Source organism: Limtongia smithiae (genome assembly GCF_038497785.1).
Source record: "Limtongia smithiae strain NRRL Y-17922 unplaced genomic scaffold V1518scaffold_2, whole genome shotgun sequence".
NCBI lineage: Eukaryota > Fungi > Ascomycota > Lipomycetes > Lipomycetales > Lipomycetaceae > Limtongia > Limtongia smithiae.
Window position 1 is genome coordinate 134,536 of NW_027117623.1, and position 17,334 is coordinate 151,869.

Below are 17,334 nucleotides of genomic sequence, written 5' to 3' on the forward strand. Positions count from 1 at the left end.
ATACCCCTGCGTACAGCGGCGCCACAACGGCCGCATCGAACCCGCACCAACTAGCCCAGGGCCATTATAAATCGCGGCAGATATGAGCGGACTCTTGCTGGCATACGGGCCTCGCCCGACCGGCCAGGAGAAGCACGGAAGCGGTGGAAGCCGTGGAAGCCGGTGAGGCGTGATCCGGCAGTGACCCGGCAGCTGTGGAAGGCCGAGTCTCCGCTCGAGCCAAAGTATATCGAGCCTTCACTAGGCACAAGGGCCAGCAATTGACCGTGCGGTACAACTGTCATCCTCGCCCTTTTTCCCCTCCGACCACTGCTCTTTCTTTCGCTGGCTCCACACACATCCTTCCTCCGGTAGCACGCTTACCACAGCCGCTGCATCTTGCAGCTCACCCACTCTCGGGCACAGACTACTCGCAGCCGCTCCGGGCGCACGGTATTATGGCCACCTCCTGTGTCTCGCTCTCGTCAGCACTCGCCGTCCTCGTCTTCGCTCGCGATGCTTCCGCATTGAACGGCCTTCTACCATATATCGGCACAGTGATTAACAGCACGCACGTCAGCAATGACACAATAACGACAGTAGCGACTTTGAATACCACAACTAGCAGCAACTTCACGGAGTCGACGAACTCTACATCGAATTCCACAACCACAACCCCGTCCACCTTCATTGACAACCTTGATGGCTTTTCGAAACCGAATAATCTTGTCAACTTTTACTTCATATTTCTTGTCCTGATCTTCGTGATCGCGTATATTGGTTACAGATATATTCGAAAGCGCCGTCGTGTGCGTCGCGCTCAGCGGCTAGGTCAGCTCCGCTCAATAGCATTACAGCAGGACGTGGAGGCTGCCGGAGGGTCGCGTCCCAATACAAGTTCACGTTACTACCACGATTTTAACGACACTCCGCCACGGCCGCGGATGTCCGAAGTTTCTGCCTCACCGTTTCACAGCCGGTGGAGGCGTTCATCGCCGCCTCCGCCACCTCCTTATCGACCAGAGGCTCCAGTGCGGCCGCTAGAGAACGCGTATCTTGGCGGCGGGCAGTTACCGGGTTATGAAGATGTTATCTATGAGACTGATGAAAACGATATTTTTGGCGAGCGCACAACGGAATCGCAGGCACCGTCGCACAGCAGTGCAAGTCTGGCGGTTTCCCGGGCAGCCCGGGCCTCAGACGCAGAGCGCCGTCGCTCATACACAGATAATGATTATACATCTTCCATCGCCGACAGCGGGGAGTACGACTCAGACGACAGCAGTAGTGAGCAGTTACGAGGTCGGTCAAATCGGTAAATAGCTATAGATATGTACAGGCCATATTTTATGGATAGATGACGACGCCACGGGTCCGAGAATTATCTGCAAAATAATTTTGAATAACTTCTAACTTCTTTCATATTTTCTATTTCGGTTATATATGTGTTTACGCTCGATTGTGTTGGTTACCGTTATTATTCCCGCAGTTGTGTATGATACAATGTGTAGTGTTGTTCGTGTTGCGGGACGTGAGCATCGGCATGCATTTGGATTTGGGGGCGAGGAGTTCAGTAAAGTATGGACAGTTAATGATTGTGGCCGTTGTTGTGGCAGAGTATTATACTTGGTCGTGTGTTTCTTGTCAATATATTTGAATATCATCACAACAACGGATTGGTCGCTTCTGTGCCAGCCGTGCAAGTCAATGACCTGTATCAGAGATGGACGGCGTTTTAGAAGGAAGGACGCGTCGCGTGGACAAATCAAAAACTATAGCTAGACCAGCTGGGGGAAGTAGACGGTGCGCGCTTTGGAATTCCGGAGAGCTCGTACCGGATACGGGGATACGAGCGGCGAGAGCATTGTCGGGGCCGGCAACTAGGAAATTCCGAGACCGCCGAATGCCAATTGCTCACGCTAAATCGCTAGCGCTGTTAAGCTATGTCCCCGGGCCGTTATCAGATGGGACTTTGGCGGCGCCGCGCCAGCTGCGGCCATGTAGTATGCGTACTCTAAGTGTACACATGGGGTCGATAGAATGGAACACCCGGGTGACTCCAATTTTTGCTTCCCGCTTTTCCGACAAGTACAAGTACATCTCCCTGGTGCAACTGACCTCCAATCTACGACAATGGCTTTCGTTACTCTGACGCCTAAACGACGTTTGATAGTCACGATTGGGATTTCATTCTGCTTCTTTGTAGCGGAAATTGCCGGTAGGGCGATGATCAATCATCATGGTGTGAAGTAGTTATTGACGTTGTTACAGTTGCTTTTAAGACGAAATCGCTCGCCCTCTTTGCTGATGCGTTCCACTATGTACGTTCAACACTTGTTTGCTTGTTGTTGCTTGCACTCGCTGATAATGGTGTAGATGAATGACCTCATTGGGTTCATTGTTGCTCTGGTGGCGATTATCGTATGCACCTTTCCGCGGGCGATTTCAGAGCGAAGAGGATGTCCACGTGAAGAGCTAACATGGAACAACAATCATAAAGATTTCAGAGCGAAGCAAATCTCCACAGGATCTGTCATTTGGATGGCAGAGGGCTCAGTTGTTGGGCGCATTCTTCAATGGCGTCTTTCTGCTCGCTCTTGGCGTCAGCGTATTCCTTCAATCTCTTGAGCGCTTCGTTTCTCTTCAACGTATGCATCCATTTTGGGAGCGCTAAATTATACGCCAACCAACTCATTTCTCATACAGTTGTTGAAAATCCGAAACTCGTAATGATCATGGGTTGCGTTGGCCTCACTTTGAACATCATCAGCGCTTCGTTCTTACATGGTTTGTATCCTGCATTGACTTTGTGTCCTGTTGCACTTATCTGACGTCACAAATAGACCACGACCACGGTCAAGGCCACAGTCATAGCCATGGAGAGCAGGACCACCAGGATCTGCCAGAAGAAGCCGATAATGACGATATTCCGCTTACAGCCGTTCGGGCCCACGTGCAGCATCGACACAATAGCGCGCAGCTCAAGAGTCCGGGCCAGGATCTCGGTATGGTAGGAGTTCTGATCCACGTTATTGGCGATGCCATCAACAATATAGGTGTCATTATTGCTGCGGTGGTCATCTGGAAGGCGAAATACTACGGTCGTTTTTATGCTGATCCTGGCGTTGGTATGGGCATTTCGATCATGATTTTGCTTTCCGCTATCCCGCTTGTAAAGAGCAGTGGCACTATTCTTCTTCAGAGCGCACCTCGTGGTGTTGATCTCGGTGACGTTAAGCATGATCTTGAACAGGTAGGTACATTCTCAATCCTAGTGATCGGTCGGTTTATGTAGTTCTAACATTTCAGATCCCGGGTATCGAATCTGTACATGAGCTGCACATCTGGCGACTGGATCAGAGGAAGGCCATCGCGTCGGCTCATGTTGTCGTTTCAGGTTCTGCTGTTTCCAAATTCATGGAGAGCGCACGCACAGCTAGCCAGTGCCTACATGCATACGGTATTCACTCGATCACCTTGCAGCCTGAGCTGGCAAATGAGACAGCCATCTCTGCTCTCACTATGCCGCTCGAGCCTGCTAAGGTTTTACCATCGACGTCATCCGTGGTAGAGGAGACAGCCCAGGAGAACATGTCTTCTGCATTGGAAGAGACAGCGCAGCCGACAATGCGCAAACGGCAAGCTGGTTGCCAAATACCCTGTGGCGGTTTATGCGAGGATCTAATGTGCTGCAACTAGCTATTATACTAGCCGACTTGTTTGTCATGTGGCCCAGGAACAAACGCTGGAAGGTGATTAGCGAGATGACTGTCATTGCGAGTATGTGTATGGAAGAGTTTTGTCGGAGTTGGGAAGTCATGAAGTTTGGACCAGATCAGATTTTTGGTAGGTACATAATAACAGAATATTCAAGGCGATTAGTTCTCTTCACAAGTTGTCGGCAGTGACATTTCTCACGAACAGGTGCTTTGAAGTGACGGTTGGCTGTAGATCGCATCTAAGTTATAAATTCGGCTGCAAGTACCAGTCCCAAAGGGGATCAGAGCAGCCGCATTAGGCGCGGCTGCAGATCTCCTTCGCAGCAGTCACGATTGCACCCTAGAATTAGGGCTCTTCGTGGGAGCAAGGCCGAGCGCTGGCGCAGAACCCACAACACAACGTGCGACCCGCAAACGATCAGGAAACTCTAATTGACCTCACAGTGCGCCAGCCGATCTGGGTTGAGAAGACTTCTGTCTTGAGTGAACTTCCCGCTACATACACCCTTTTTACCCACTCCTTCTCGATCTCCCACATCTTCGAAAATCATGTCGAGCGAAGTTTTGGTTCTCCGTGGTACTCTTGAGGGTATGTTTATCTTGTTGGCGACGTTACGAACTGCCTTGCTGATCTTTTACTGCAGGACATGCTGGGTAAGCTGCGAACTCTTCATCGCCATTCGAGCGAGTATTCTCGACGGCATTGTCTCGCTTCGACATTATCCTTATCGACCTATCGACTATGGCATTGCGGGATCTTGACGACATTTACTAACGTTATTCGACTTAGATGGGTCACAACCCTCTGCACCACCCCCGAGAACCCCGACCTGCTCCTGTCCGGTAGCCGAGACAAGACTCTCATTGTCTGGCAGTTGTAAGTAGTAGACGATCGGATTGGTAGCTAGTGTATATGCTGACAGGCCTGCAGGACCCGTGATGAGCACGCCTATGGTATCCCTAAGCGGAGCCTCCACGGCCACTCTCACATCGTTCAGGACGCCGCTATCTCCTACGACGGTCTCCACGCCATCTCTGCTTCTTGGGATAAGACCCTGCGCTTGTGGGATCTCCAGACCGGCAAGACCCTGTCTCGCTTCGTCGGCCACACCTCCGACGTTTTGTCCGTCTCTTTCTCTAGCAACAACCGACAAATCGTCTCTGGCTCGCGGGACAAGACTATCAAGCTGTGGAATACTATTGGTGACTGCAAGTATACCATCACCGACAAGGGTCACTCCGACTGGGTCTCTGTCGTCCGATTCTCTCCCAACCCCGAGAACCCCATCGTTGTGTCCGCTGGCTGGGATAAGCTTGTCAAGGTAAAAACTTTCTCTCTCCTGTTTTGGTCGGGATGTTTCATATGATGGTTTTATTCTATATATTTGCTACTTCAGAGGCCTTTTGGGTCTATGAGACAAACCATTCACCTTTTGACTGATGAAATTATTCTGCTCGAGCATTGTTGGGTATATGGCAGATGGCTAACTGCATTGTAATAGGTCTGGAATCTCGAGGATGCTAGCCTTCAGACCGACTACATTGGTCACACTGGTTACATTAACGCTCTCACGATCTCCCCCGATGGAACCCTTTGCGCGTCCGGCGGCAAGGATGGTCTGACCATGCTGTGGCAGTTGGATGACTCTAAGCACCTCTACTCGCTCACCGCGGGCGATGAGATCCACGCTCTTACTTTCTCCCCTAACCGATACTGGCTGTGCGCTGCTACTTCTTCTGCCATTAAGATCTTCGATCTGGAGAAGAAGACCTCGGTCGACGACCTCAAGCCCGACTTCCCCGATGGTGGCAAGGCTCCGGAGTGTGTCAGTTTGGCGTGGAGTTCCGACGGCCAGAACCTGTTTGCTGGTTACACCGACAACAAGATTCGTGTCTGGCAGGTTATGCAGTCGAACTAAGGTGTATAAGGTGGAGCCATGCGTGGGCGTATGTTGCGGGCCGTTCCTTTTTGTGGGGCGAGCGCGTCCGGACAGACGTTTCTGCATGTCCAAGCCTGAATCGTTACACTAGCAGAAGACTGCGTGTAATAATTCATGTAATATTTCTTGAGCTCAGATGATGTAAAAAAAAATTAAGAAGTATGCGCCCCCAAGTTATGAAGTATGCGATGTCGCAACGAAGCAGAGTTCTTCAAGTGTAGTGTGCATGCAGTAAAATTAGCTGCTTGAGCCAAGTTTGACCTTCTGAGGATTGTCGAAGTTGCAGCATGTCTATATGGGGCCGGCTTGTGAAGACGCGAGGCGGAGTCGTGATGGGCTGGTGTGACTGAACCTTCGAGGGTCTTGTGGGGCAGCCGAGATCGCGATCGACGAGTGCGGTCAGGGAGGTTGGCGGGTGCGCCCGTCTCCAACTGCCTACCGTCCGCAGTTTGTATTGACAGTGGGGCACTGCGCACGCACTTTCTCGTCGACTTTTCGCGCATTTCTTCTTATTATCGAGCCAGCGGAAAGTTTTCTCTACTGGCAGAGCGCAATAATGCCGGACTGGTCGGTTGACCCCGATAACAAGCGGCGGCTCATCGAGCTGCAGAAGCTTGACGAGAACAAAACCTGCTTCGACTGCGGGGCGCCGAGTCCACAATGGGTGCGTGTTTCTGCGGATGGCTGACGAATGGACCGAGACGATTGACCGTGCTCCAGGCCTCTCCGAAATTCGGCATCTTCATCTGCCTCGACTGCGCGGGACTGCACCGGTCAGTTTGTGTGTTGTGTTCGCGTGAGCTGCACCGCCGCACGGTGGGTAGCGCAATGAACTGACGTGCCAATTCTCGCAGCGGTCTCGGCGTGCATATCTCGTTCATTCGGTCAATAACGATGGACCAGTTCAAGGTCGATGAGATGAAGCGGATGGAGTATGGCGGTAACAAGGCTGCGCGCGAGTTCTTCGATGCAGAGGGTTACGTGCCGGCGATGAGCATCAAGGAGAAGTATAACAGTGAATTCGCGGAGAATTACAAGGACAAGGTAAGCTGTTCGTCGGAAGCGTCAGGCAATACGATCTAGGCTAATGGCGATTGTAGCTCACTGCAGAAGTCGAGGGCAAAGAATGGGTGCGCGCGCCGCGCTCTGCAAAGCCGACCCCGTCCCGAACCTCATCTCCTGCGGTTTCCTCGTACGAGTCGTCGCGGACCTCGTCTCCCTCCATCAGCGGTGGCAGTAGTCTGAACAGCTCACGGACGGCCGCGGCAGCCACAACTCTTCCGAGCAAGTCGCGTAATGAGGCCTATTTCTCGCGTCTGGGTCAGGATAATTTGACGCGTCCTGACAACCTGCCACCTTCACAAGGCGGCCGGTATGCTGGTTTTGGCAACACGCCGGCGCCTTCGACAGAGTCGTCGTCGTCCGCGGGCGGCTTGGACCTCAGCGTCGACGACTTCACGCGCGATCCGCTCGGCTCGCTGTCCAAGGGCTTCGGCTTCTTTTCCTCTGCTGTAACGAAGAACCTCGGAACCGTCACCGAAACTTACATCAAGCCGAATGTGAAGACGTTAGCAGAGTCAGATCTTGGTAATAACGCCCGCAAGGCCATGATGCAGTTCGGACAGAAGATGCAGGAAACCGGACGCTACGGCGTCGAAACGTTTCAGTCGTTCACCGCCGAGAACGCTGGTGGATACACAGCATTCCAGGGCAGCGGCAGCAGTAGCAGCTCTGTCGGTCGTTCCACACAGCGTGGCGGCCAATATTCCAGCCCCCGTAACGGGGCACAGGCAGACGGTAAATTCACATCACTCTTTGACGACCTTGGTATCGGAGATGATGCGGATATCGAAGAGGCATTCGGTGTGCCTAAGCCTGGCTCAAGAACGACCTTATCCCATGCGTCGAACGCTCCGTCTACCACGAGCGTGAGTAGCACCTCAACGAAGAAGATGCAAGGCTACGGCTCGAACTATGGTACTTCTAGCGGAACCACAACTCCACTCAAGACGAAGAAGGAGGATGATGACGGGTGGGGAGATGGTTGGGACGAATAGCTCCTTCCTCTCTATCCCTTTTTTGTGTAATAGTTGTATCTAGTTCCTTTCGCGTTTCAACTTCGACTTCCTGGGAATGTGCTTGTCACTTCTCTTCTGTTCACACTGTTATATACTTATCAAGGCATGTTGTGCATTGACTATCAACTCCATTGTTCTGTTGTAGATTATTTGCATGACTAGCACTATTCAATGTTGAACTACCTGCTGCACAGCATGCGAATATAGGATTACATACTTCAGCCGAAGTCTCGACTGTTGATTTTAAAGCTCAAGTTCCGCCGCATCCAATCTCAATCTCAAGCAAATCGTAGAATGCGACTAACTGTGCTGATTTTAGAAGGTACAGCTGGCTTGCGATAATGCTTCTACAAAATGATCCAAATGTGATTCATTGACGCAATGTCCCCCCAATAACTTCTACCCTCCCATAATATCCTCCATAATTCCCAATGAAGTCTTTAAGATTCCATAATGTTCTTCATATTTAGCCAAATAATTCCGATAATGCAGTTAATGTTTTCTCTCCCATAGCGTGACTGTGAATTGCGGCAGTGTGAATGGGTATCAGAACAAGTATATCAGCATACATTGAGCAAAGTACAAAACACACGAGACACAAGAACGCGAGCAACAGCGATCAGAATCAACCTTTTTGTTATGAAGCCACCGCCAGGCGCCCGACAATGTGCTAATTTCATGTAGTGTGTCAACCTTGTTGAAGTATAGGGGTGGCCTATGTGACAGATGTTAGTGCCAGACGCGCGAGAAATGTGTGCCGGGATCGGCTGATGTATACAAGCCAACATCATTACCAGGGAGATGTAGGCATTTATAGCAGTCGAAGGCAAGGCAAAGCTACGGTCAGGCGAGAGGCAGACTGTTGGTGTGTATGGATCTTGGAACAACGTTAGCACATGCTCTACGCCATACCGCAAAGGATCAATATCAACACGTCCAGAAGCAGGATAGTTCGCAAACCAGCCTGGCGTAGTGTGCGTCGCGAGAATTTATACTCTCTGCCTCCACGTCAGAACAGATATCAATATTCCGCATATGTTTCAACGGCATGTGATTTGAATTGGCAAAATACATGACCGTGGTAATTGGCCGGCTGGGAACATAGCTGACAACTGCTATTTCACGACTTTTAACGAGGGGGAATACTTTGATGGTTCCATCATATCATATGAGTTTGCTCTTTCACGCAATGTGTCACGCTCCCACACCAAGTAGAGGAGTTGTCTGACATTGCTTACATTTTGTCTGTCGCTCTATGGACTTTCGACTTTTTTATGAACGCAGCCCGGATACGGAGCTATTATGCTATCAAAGCCATCCTCTTCAGATTCATTTCTATCTATTCGAATTCAAATACAATTTGATCTTCATTAGCTATATCAATTTGTTAGTGTCGTGTACTGTGCTCTAAAAGAGGCCTGCCCTTCGCTATACTATGTTGCGGTTCATATGTTGTGAGTCAGATATCTGTGTAAGGGGACGACAAAAATCCGTTGAAAACCGTAACCTGCATTTTTTATCTAACAAAATTCGCGCAACACGTAATTAGTTCTCGTTCTACGATAGTCCATGGTCTATATTACCGCAAGGCGGGCCGTATACGCAATGCTTAGATGACGACCTCCTCAGACACGACAATGTCATCAAGAGAATTGACGCTCTTCGTCTTAGCAGTTCCAATACCGGCGATACCGTTATGCTGGTTCTTTCCGAGCCATGGCTTCTCAGCTTCACCCTTCCACGAGCGCATAACGGCATTGTAAATGATCATACCGCCGACCGTGAACACAAAGCCGACTGGGTACAGCCAGAAGACGTAGTATCCAAAGACCTTGATTCCGATCAGCAAGCCCCAGAAATCCGAGGTCAGGATCGACAGATTGTAAAATGCAGCAGATGACATGCGAAACAATATCGGAGCAGTTATGTAGAGCACAAGCAGCGCGAGAGTGTATCCAGCGAACCAGCCCCCAATACGAGAGCCCCAAGTTGCGTCACGGATCGACGCTCGCTCAAAAATAGCAGCTTGTGTTCCGTTGATGATCATGCCCCAGAAACCCATCTGGCCAAGAACCTCATAGATAGGTCGCTCGGAAACAAGAAATTCTTCAAGAGTGTTCGAAATGCCGTAGAATGTGGCGCCAAGCAGAACAAACATGTCCCCTTTGACCACGGCAACTGCATCGTAGTTTTTATCGCTGAAAATTTTGTTAGTACTCGATTGCATAAAAGAGCCTAATCAACAAAACGTACGTGAGAAGATCGCCAATAACGACGAGGACCATACCGGCAATGCAAACGACAATACCAAGATACTGTGACCAGTGATAGCGAACCTTCAAAAAGACGAATGACAAAATGACAACTACGGCAATCGCCCAGTTGTCAAGAAGTTCGGCAGAAAGCAAACTGGTGTACTGATATGCCTTCACAACGAAATAGTTCTGCAGTTTCGTGTTAGCGCCGCAGGATTCAAGAGACAGGATACAAGGGTTGTAGCTCTTACGCCTTCGACATCTGCAAAGGATAGAATAAAAAATTTCCAGCAATCTTTGTACAAAAGCTGCGCATACTTCTTCCATCCGTATCTACGTCCTTTGTTAGTTAAAGTCTCCTCATAACTACCCGAGTCGCAACTACTCACCTATAGATCGTGTACGGTGTGAACAAGAGGTTCAATATCACGTAGTTGAACAGCGTCTGAAAAGCAGGGATGTTATTGCCGTCGTCTGTCAGGAAAGTTGTGAACGTGTTCGTGGCAACAATGCACAACGATAAGATCTGTCCGTGCACAAAGATAATCCAAAAACGCCAGGTGAACAAAAATTCAAAGGCCTTAGGCCTGGCGCGTGCGTACTCTGACGCAGCGCCCTCGCCACTTTCTCCATTCATATCAGTCGCAAGCTCGATCGCATCGACATCATCGTCAGATGTCGCGTCAACCTCGTCCAGCGAAGGTGGAGTGTACGACTTCACAGACGCTGTAACGACACTCTCAGCCTTGGGCCCGTCCATCGACCCGTAGAAGCCTGTAGACGGCTTGCGCTGCCGGACATAATCCTGCGGGTGATTAGTCGTGCCGCTAGCGCCGAGTGTGGTGCCGTCGTGTGAAAACGAAGACATGGCAGTGTAAAGCGAGAGTCGAGAAAGTCGGTACTATTCTGCCTAGTTAGTCAAGTGGATATTTTGCCAGTCCAGAACTCACGAATATACCTAGATGAAGGCTTTGAGGGGGGTTCTAGCCAAAAGACACGAAAGCAGAACCGCTGAAAGGTCAATCGTGTCCACTGTGTTGAAACAAAGAGAAGAAGAGAGTGAAAATGCGAATTTTTTTGAAGAGTGTGTGCGTTGGTCATTGCGCCATTTCTCGAAGACTATGGGGAGAGTTTAATCATCTGGCTTCTTCCGAAGCCACCAAATCGCTAGTTTCACTCCACAACAGCCGCACTGCTCTCAGGGAAATGGACCTCTATTCACTGGTACGTGTCTCCAGAGAGTGCTGCGGAGCAGAATTACATCAGTACTAACATTTATAACTAACTAGAAGACGAATGAAGACACTGTAAGTAACACTGCCCACTAAGATCGTGCCTCACAAGCCCAACTTCTCAATTAGATCGCGGTACTAATTCACGGGATGGCAGGACGAAGCAGCTTGTCTTGGGATTTGCGCTAGTTATGATATCGCGGAGAGCCACATTGCGTCCCTAACACCTGCACGGCTACAGATTGCAGTCTCGTAGATCTTAACAAGAGTCCAGCTAACAACAGTCACAACAACGCGAGCGCTCTAAAACGTGTTCGAGCTCATCATGGGACTCATATCGCGCATAGCAACGATCTGAGTTTCATAACTTGGTATTGCAATAAGCGGCAGTTACTGATGATGCATGCCCTGATGGTCGAATATGTGAAGTCCATCTGCATGTCAGCACTGCTCTCTGACTGTTGCAAGCGCTAAAGACATCAGAAGATCATGTAACGCAAACCATATGCTGCAGTCAATACTAGTTTGTTTCAAGGCGCTGCTTACAGCAATTTTTCTGAACAGCAACCAATTCATGGCAAGTATGGTGTGATATATATAGTGCTCTGCTACAGCAAATCTGAAAGTATTATGCCACAATCCGGGAAGTCTGTATGTCCACAATATGGGAAATATATGAGGCCAATGGAGGAACCATTGGTGATGAGTCAACTAAATAATTACTCAAATATATATAACATGGTTGATAAATGAGCAGATCAGACAAGCAAGTGAGCTTCCTGCAACTCCCATAATGACAGAGAGTAATTATGCAACTGCAGCAAGCCAAATTAATTCAAACTATTTAGGAACTGTACACATCTGACATTTCTGCTTCATTGTGACAAGTGCATTTATTATGTCCTCTCTTGCTGCTGCAAGTACCACAGTGACATCCACCCAGCTCAATCCTCCTCTGTCAACCTCTCTTCACCCATGTGTCCTGCTGTATTTGTTCCTGCCTGCTTATTTCATCTAATAAATTATGCCCTTCTTGTACTGTAAGAGATCCTCCAACTCATGTATGTGCCTCGTTTGCTCTTCAGCATTTGCTAAGTGCCGCATTTGCCTCTTGAAGTGTCTGAATCTCGGCCACTAACAATGCATATGAGTACATCATTGCTTGCACACCCCTTGTAATGTGATCAACAGCATTGAAAATTGGTATTGGAGAGCTGTCCTGATGATCGACAATGCCATTTTAAATGAACTCAGACTGTGAGACTGCCTCTATCAGGCTGTGTGGTGTCTGAGAGACCCAATGGCTGGCACTTGCCAGATGAGACCTTGGAGGTATCAGCATCTGCAACTTCACATTTAGCTTTGACAAGATTTCCTATGGATCACAAGGCACTAAACCAGCTCCTCTGAATCCAAACTTTAACATCCTTGTTGGAAAAGTGGTGGGAAAGGCCACTTGAAAGGCAATGAAGAATTCTGTCTTAGTGATGTGGTTAACATGAGACTTTAGCAACACTTCAATCTGGCAACCATATGATCACTTCAATGGAGAAAAGCATCCCAACATCAAGTGGCTGAAGTAGGTGTTGATGAGTGCGGAGGCATAGAGACAGTTATAATGTCCTTCTCTTCACAATGGTTGAAAATGGCTAACACATGGTTCTCATTGCCATCGATCACTAACGTTCGAGATTTGCCAACATTGCAATGAGTTGTGTGCAGATTAAAATGCTGAATCCATTCCAGGCCAGTCTCATTGTCTGTCCATTCATTGCTAGTAGGTTTGATTGCCCAGTCACATGGAAGGTTGCCCTCTGTATACCAGTTGGCAAGGTGGTGGGCCCCTTCACAATGATGAATGGCCGATTGCACCAGCAATGTGCATTCACTTCCTGAATCACCATTGCCCATTCTCGATTGCTTGGCTGAACTGTCTTTGCTTTTCCATGTTGTTCAGTGCATGTCACTACCACAGACGGTTGAATGATACTGATTGCAAAGCCAGTCTTGTCAAAGTTGTACAGGTCCTCATTCATGATGCTGTACTTGGTGTGTAGGTTCTGCACCATGAACCACGCATTAATTTTTCAGGATCTTGCAGAAATCTCTCTGGTAGTCATAGGGATGATTGATATGTATCCGGAGGTCTGGTTATCACTTGATGAAGCTGGATGCCTAATGCTTTCCAATGCATCTTGCATTGCACTTTGCAAGCAAGACATTGGGCATATCTTCCACATCCACCAACCTGGGCAGAAATTCTCGCGCATTCAGGTCGAGAATGTATTGAAGAAGAGCAGCTTCTTCTAACTCTGATAATTTCAAGGAGTTGGCATGGGTGTCTTGTCAAGCAGGCCGGCCATTTGTTCTGCTGGTGAGTAATGTTCTCGAGATGTTGTAAATCATTGCTGCAGGTCTAGTGCTTAATTCCAGACCCTTATCAATAACTTGAAGAGCTAACAATAGCCTTGGGTTATTTGAAGACAATTTCATCATTTTTGATGAAGAAATATTGTAAGTAAAAATAGGTAGTGGTGTGATAAAATGTGGCCTGCTCACTTGTCTGGCCCACTCATCAGCTACATCCATGCAATATGAACTTGTAAAATAACTACTGGCAGCATCTTCAGCAATCACACTCAACTTCAACTAGCTTGCAAGGCATGTAAAAAGATGGTCCTGATTAATATAACATTCTGACCTTGTAAACTGTGCTTTAATATCGGAATGTATGGCATATCATTGCTTCTATGCATGATCCAAAGGTGATTGATTTCTGCATGCGATGCCTCGCAATGATTTCTCCCTTCCCATGACAAATTCTATGATTTCTCATGATGTGTCCTTCATAATTGGTAATGCTCCCAATTTTCCAGCCCAATGATTCTCACCCTGTAGGTAAAGTCTCTCTTCCTTCCCATAGTATCTATGAATGAATGTCATTAGCATTATTGGGGTACCAGAACAAATTAATAATGCAGTGAAGGCAATGGACAGAGAGAACAAGGTAAACAGCAGCGCGAACAATAGCGTATCAGAACTGGTGAGCGCCCCTTGCCTCAAGCCACTGTCGTACAGTGACGATTATGATGAAATCCCAGCGTGGGAATGTTATGTGCCTCTTGGCGTCAGACCAGTTTGATTGTACTTATGTAAACCAAACTAGTACCCCAAAATCGATAATTTGCATGGGTTATCATGCTTCTTAATCATATGAGTCTTGCAAGTAACATTATTGTTAGATGGTGTACATACAATGCGTGAAATTAGGCTAGTTTATAAAATATGCTAGCTATGCAGTTCCGGAAATATGATCCGGCTCGCTCCACTGACTTTCGACACTTGTTCTGCGAATACTCTGCTGAATATCTGAGTCATGATTGATATCACTAAATTCTTCATCTTCAACCTCCTCCTCTTCCTCCTCTTCCTCCTCCTCATCATCAGCCTGGTCGTCGTCGCTGTGTTCGTCCTCTTCATCCGACTCTTCGTGAACTTTTTCACTTGTCGCTGGCAAACCGATGGATTCTTCAACATCAATCCACGGCTTGACCTGCTTAACCAACGTTCCGCAGCGCAAACAATTCCATCCTTCGTCTTCTTGCTCTTCAATCTGCGTCACTAAGCACACGTAGCAGTATATATGTCCACATTCAATAGTCTCATATGGATTCGTGATATCGTTGCTCGCCATACCAATCGATGTTTGCTGTGAGCCCGTTGCGGCTAGAGTTGCGCTATCTCTGGTGTCTTGCTGGTAGCATATGGCACACGTTCGTTCTGGTAGAAACGAAAGCTCGCCGGTGAGTTTCCCATCGCTCTCCTCGCTCGTCAAAGTCGCTGATGCAACTAGTTTGCTGAACCGGCGCTTCAAGCGAGGCAAATGAAGCATGGGAAGAATAAACAGCAAGAAGTTGGTAAACTCGTCCCAGACAATCTGCCGATTGAGGAACTCGAAGCTGATTTCTCGGGACAGTTCTCGCGACGAGGATACTAGACGCAGTCGACATAGACGATATATCAACGTCGGATATTTGCCGTTATAAATGAATATGACGAAATTGAGAAGATCTGCAAATGCATGTATTGATTCCAGTTGTCGAAAAAATTTGGATAACATGCGACGCCATTTTGGGTCCTTTATTCAGACGAAATCAGCAACTGACAAATACTAAACCAATAAAATTCACTTACGCTGTCATCCTCGTCACGGGATAATATTGATTCGCTCAACTTTTGCCACAAGTACTCACCAAACACGGAGAAAAAGCCCAGTACCAGCTTCTGGAGTTTCGAAGGACTCCGAAGAATGCCTGCATTCCGCCGTCTTCCGTCCACTATACGTAGATTTTGTAATAGTCCACCATATGTCGCATCATTGTCCCATACAGTAACTTTCCATAGCAGGGCTTTGAGAAGCAACGCTAACTCGCCCGAGTGGCCCTCCTTCAACGATGACTATTACCCGTCAGATTAGCGGGACTACGTCTTCTTGTCACTAAAAAATCGCACGTACTTGTATAAACTTGGAACTCTCCCATATCTGGTTCGCAAGAATATCAAAAAGCTCGTCGTCTAGCAAAGCAGCGTCTATCTGGCCGACTCGGTTTGAGGGAAACCTGCTAGCATTGATGAAACATCCGAGCGCTTGCCTCGTCTTCTCCGAGACAGCCAGTAGCGCAGGCAACATATCGTATCAGGATCCTCAGAACTGCTTTGGCCAGAATGAATGCTCTCGTGCACTGAGCGTGGTTCAGTTAAGGTTGCTCATCCGGGTTTGGTAGCGGCTTCGTCGAGGCCAGATGACCGGAGCAGATGACGATCGTGTGAAATGCGCGGCGCTAACCGAGGCATCCCGCCTGAGCCGCACCAGGGGGATTCCCCCGCAAAATCGCCCGTCGAGGCTCATATAAATTTTGAAAATGCCTGGTGGCGCCCCCCGACGTCTCACCACTGACAGTTCGCTATTTGACAAGTCTCATCATGGAGAGATACTCCAAGTTTGCAAATTTTAATGTTTCGTTCCCCGCGAGCTTCGTGGCTCAAGTTGAAGTCAACAGACCCGACAGGCTGAATGCCTACGACCAAATGTAACATACGCCACTGAATAGATTTGCCTGACATAAACTTACACTACTTCTATATAGGACATGGTTGCAGCTTGGCGGCATATTCAACGTGCTCTCTGTGGACTCAGACGTCAAAGCCGTTATACTAACTGCGGCAGGCGACCGGGCGTTTACAGCTGGTCTGGACGTCACACCGGAACTGATGGCATCGAACTTGGGCGGGCGGCTTGAAGACGAGCGCAAACGGATACAAACTCGACAGATTATTAGAGGATTCCAAGTTAGCAGTCAGGCGTTGTAATATTCTGGTCGGACACGGTCTAACGAAATATAGGATGCGATCTCAGCCATCGAGAATTGCAACAAGCGTGAGTAAACTGTTCCATTCTGTCCAGACAGATGAACAATTTGACTGACTCCACTGGTTAACTTAGCTGTCATCGGGGTAGCTCATGGAATCTCGTTTGGACTCGCAATAGACATTCTGTCCGCTGCTGACGTACGGATCTGTACGTCAGATGTGCGATTCTGTGTCAAGGAAGTTGACATTGGACTAGCAGCCGACATAGGCACACTGCAGCGATTTCCTAAAATCGTCGGCTCCACGTCCTGGTGTCGCGAGGTAGTATTCACCGCGTGCGAGTTCTCAGCTACGGAGGCGCTGAAACACGGCTTCGTGTCCCATGTCGAGTCAAACAAGCGGGCCGCACTCGCTGCCGCGCTGAAGCTCGCACAGGTGGTCGTGGAGAAGTCGCCGGTTGCGGTGCAGTCGTCGAAGCATCTGATGAATTACAGTCGGGACCGGACGGTGCAGGACGGGCTGGAGTACACGGCGGCTTGGAACGCGTTCGCCATTGGTAGGGACACAGACGATGCAGTGGCGGCGTTCGCGATGAGGAAGAAGCCGGTGTTTGGGAAGCTGTAGGCGCTGCCAGTGCTGGCAAGGCGATGGACTGTCGTATTAATATAATATTTGTAAATATGGCGTTAGTAGCCACGAGGTTTGCGTGGTTGCAACCGGAGCCTCGAAGCTGCTGCGGCGGCTAAGGCGTGGAGCCGTTG

The 17,334-nt window shown here is 48.8% G+C and overlaps 7 protein-coding genes across 7 annotated transcripts; 5 read left to right on the forward strand and 2 right to left on the reverse strand.

Annotated features, from left to right (window-relative positions):
* The first annotated feature begins 205 nt into the window (after window positions 1–205).
* V1518DRAFT_411348 (uncharacterized protein) lies at window positions 206–1,696 on the forward strand. Its single transcript, XM_066902824.1, has one exon. It carries the CDS (start codon window positions 438–440, stop codon window positions 1,296–1,298), a length of 861 nt encoding a protein of 286 aa, XP_066761052.1. The 5' UTR covers window positions 206–437; the 3' UTR covers window positions 1,299–1,696.
* Window positions 1,697–1,862: 166 nt separating this feature from the next.
* On the forward strand, window positions 1,863–3,853 carry V1518DRAFT_411353 (cation efflux family protein). The gene is made up of 7 exons (XM_066902825.1): window positions 1,863–2,197; window positions 2,251–2,300; window positions 2,356–2,400; window positions 2,480–2,627; window positions 2,686–2,766; window positions 2,823–3,232; window positions 3,289–3,853. Exons 1-7 carry the CDS (start codon window positions 2,020–2,022, stop codon window positions 3,676–3,678), a joined length of 1,302 nt encoding a protein of 433 aa, XP_066761053.1. The 5' UTR covers window positions 1,863–2,019; the 3' UTR covers window positions 3,679–3,853.
* Window positions 3,854–4,119: 266 nt separating this feature from the next.
* V1518DRAFT_411358 (40S ribosomal protein RACK1) lies at window positions 4,120–5,870 on the forward strand. The gene is made up of 5 exons (XM_066902826.1): window positions 4,120–4,287; window positions 4,343–4,352; window positions 4,489–4,575; window positions 4,630–5,020; window positions 5,201–5,870. The coding sequence occupies exons 1-5, from the start codon at window positions 4,248–4,250 to the stop codon at window positions 5,615–5,617; spliced, it is 945 nt and encodes a 314-aa protein (XP_066761054.1). The 5' UTR covers window positions 4,120–4,247; the 3' UTR covers window positions 5,618–5,870.
* Window positions 5,871–6,010: 140 nt separating this feature from the next.
* Window positions 6,011–7,964, forward strand: V1518DRAFT_411364 (uncharacterized protein). The gene is made up of 4 exons (XM_066902827.1): window positions 6,011–6,302; window positions 6,359–6,411; window positions 6,493–6,682; window positions 6,739–7,964. The coding sequence occupies exons 1-4, from the start codon at window positions 6,195–6,197 to the stop codon at window positions 7,693–7,695; spliced, it is 1,308 nt and encodes a 435-aa protein (XP_066761055.1). The 5' UTR covers window positions 6,011–6,194; the 3' UTR covers window positions 7,696–7,964.
* Window positions 7,965–9,027: 1,063 nt separating this feature from the next.
* V1518DRAFT_411371 (uncharacterized protein) lies at window positions 9,028–11,094 on the reverse strand. Its single transcript, XM_066902828.1, has 4 exons — window positions 10,361–11,094; window positions 10,223–10,304; window positions 9,970–10,160; window positions 9,028–9,914 (listed from the first exon to the last, which is right to left on the reverse strand). The coding sequence occupies exons 1-4, from the start codon at window positions 10,837–10,839 to the stop codon at window positions 9,326–9,328; spliced, it is 1,341 nt and encodes a 446-aa protein (XP_066761056.1). The 5' UTR covers window positions 10,840–11,094; the 3' UTR covers window positions 9,028–9,325.
* A 3,318-nt stretch (window positions 11,095–14,412) lies between these two features.
* V1518DRAFT_411377 (Pex12 amino terminal region-domain-containing protein) lies at window positions 14,413–16,099 on the reverse strand. The gene is made up of 3 exons (XM_066902829.1): window positions 15,720–16,099; window positions 15,398–15,661; window positions 14,413–15,341 (listed from the first exon to the last, which is right to left on the reverse strand). Exons 1-3 carry the CDS (start codon window positions 15,891–15,893, stop codon window positions 14,496–14,498), a joined length of 1,284 nt encoding a protein of 427 aa, XP_066761057.1. The 5' UTR covers window positions 15,894–16,099; the 3' UTR covers window positions 14,413–14,495.
* Window positions 16,100–16,131: 32 nt separating this feature from the next.
* V1518DRAFT_411379 (ClpP/crotonase-like domain-containing protein) lies at window positions 16,132–17,231 on the forward strand. Its single transcript, XM_066902830.1, has 4 exons — window positions 16,132–16,293; window positions 16,351–16,552; window positions 16,607–16,640; window positions 16,707–17,231. The coding sequence occupies exons 1-4, from the start codon at window positions 16,187–16,189 to the stop codon at window positions 17,195–17,197; spliced, it is 834 nt and encodes a 277-aa protein (XP_066761058.1). The 5' UTR covers window positions 16,132–16,186; the 3' UTR covers window positions 17,198–17,231.
* The last annotated feature ends 103 nt before the right edge of the window (window positions 17,232–17,334 follow it).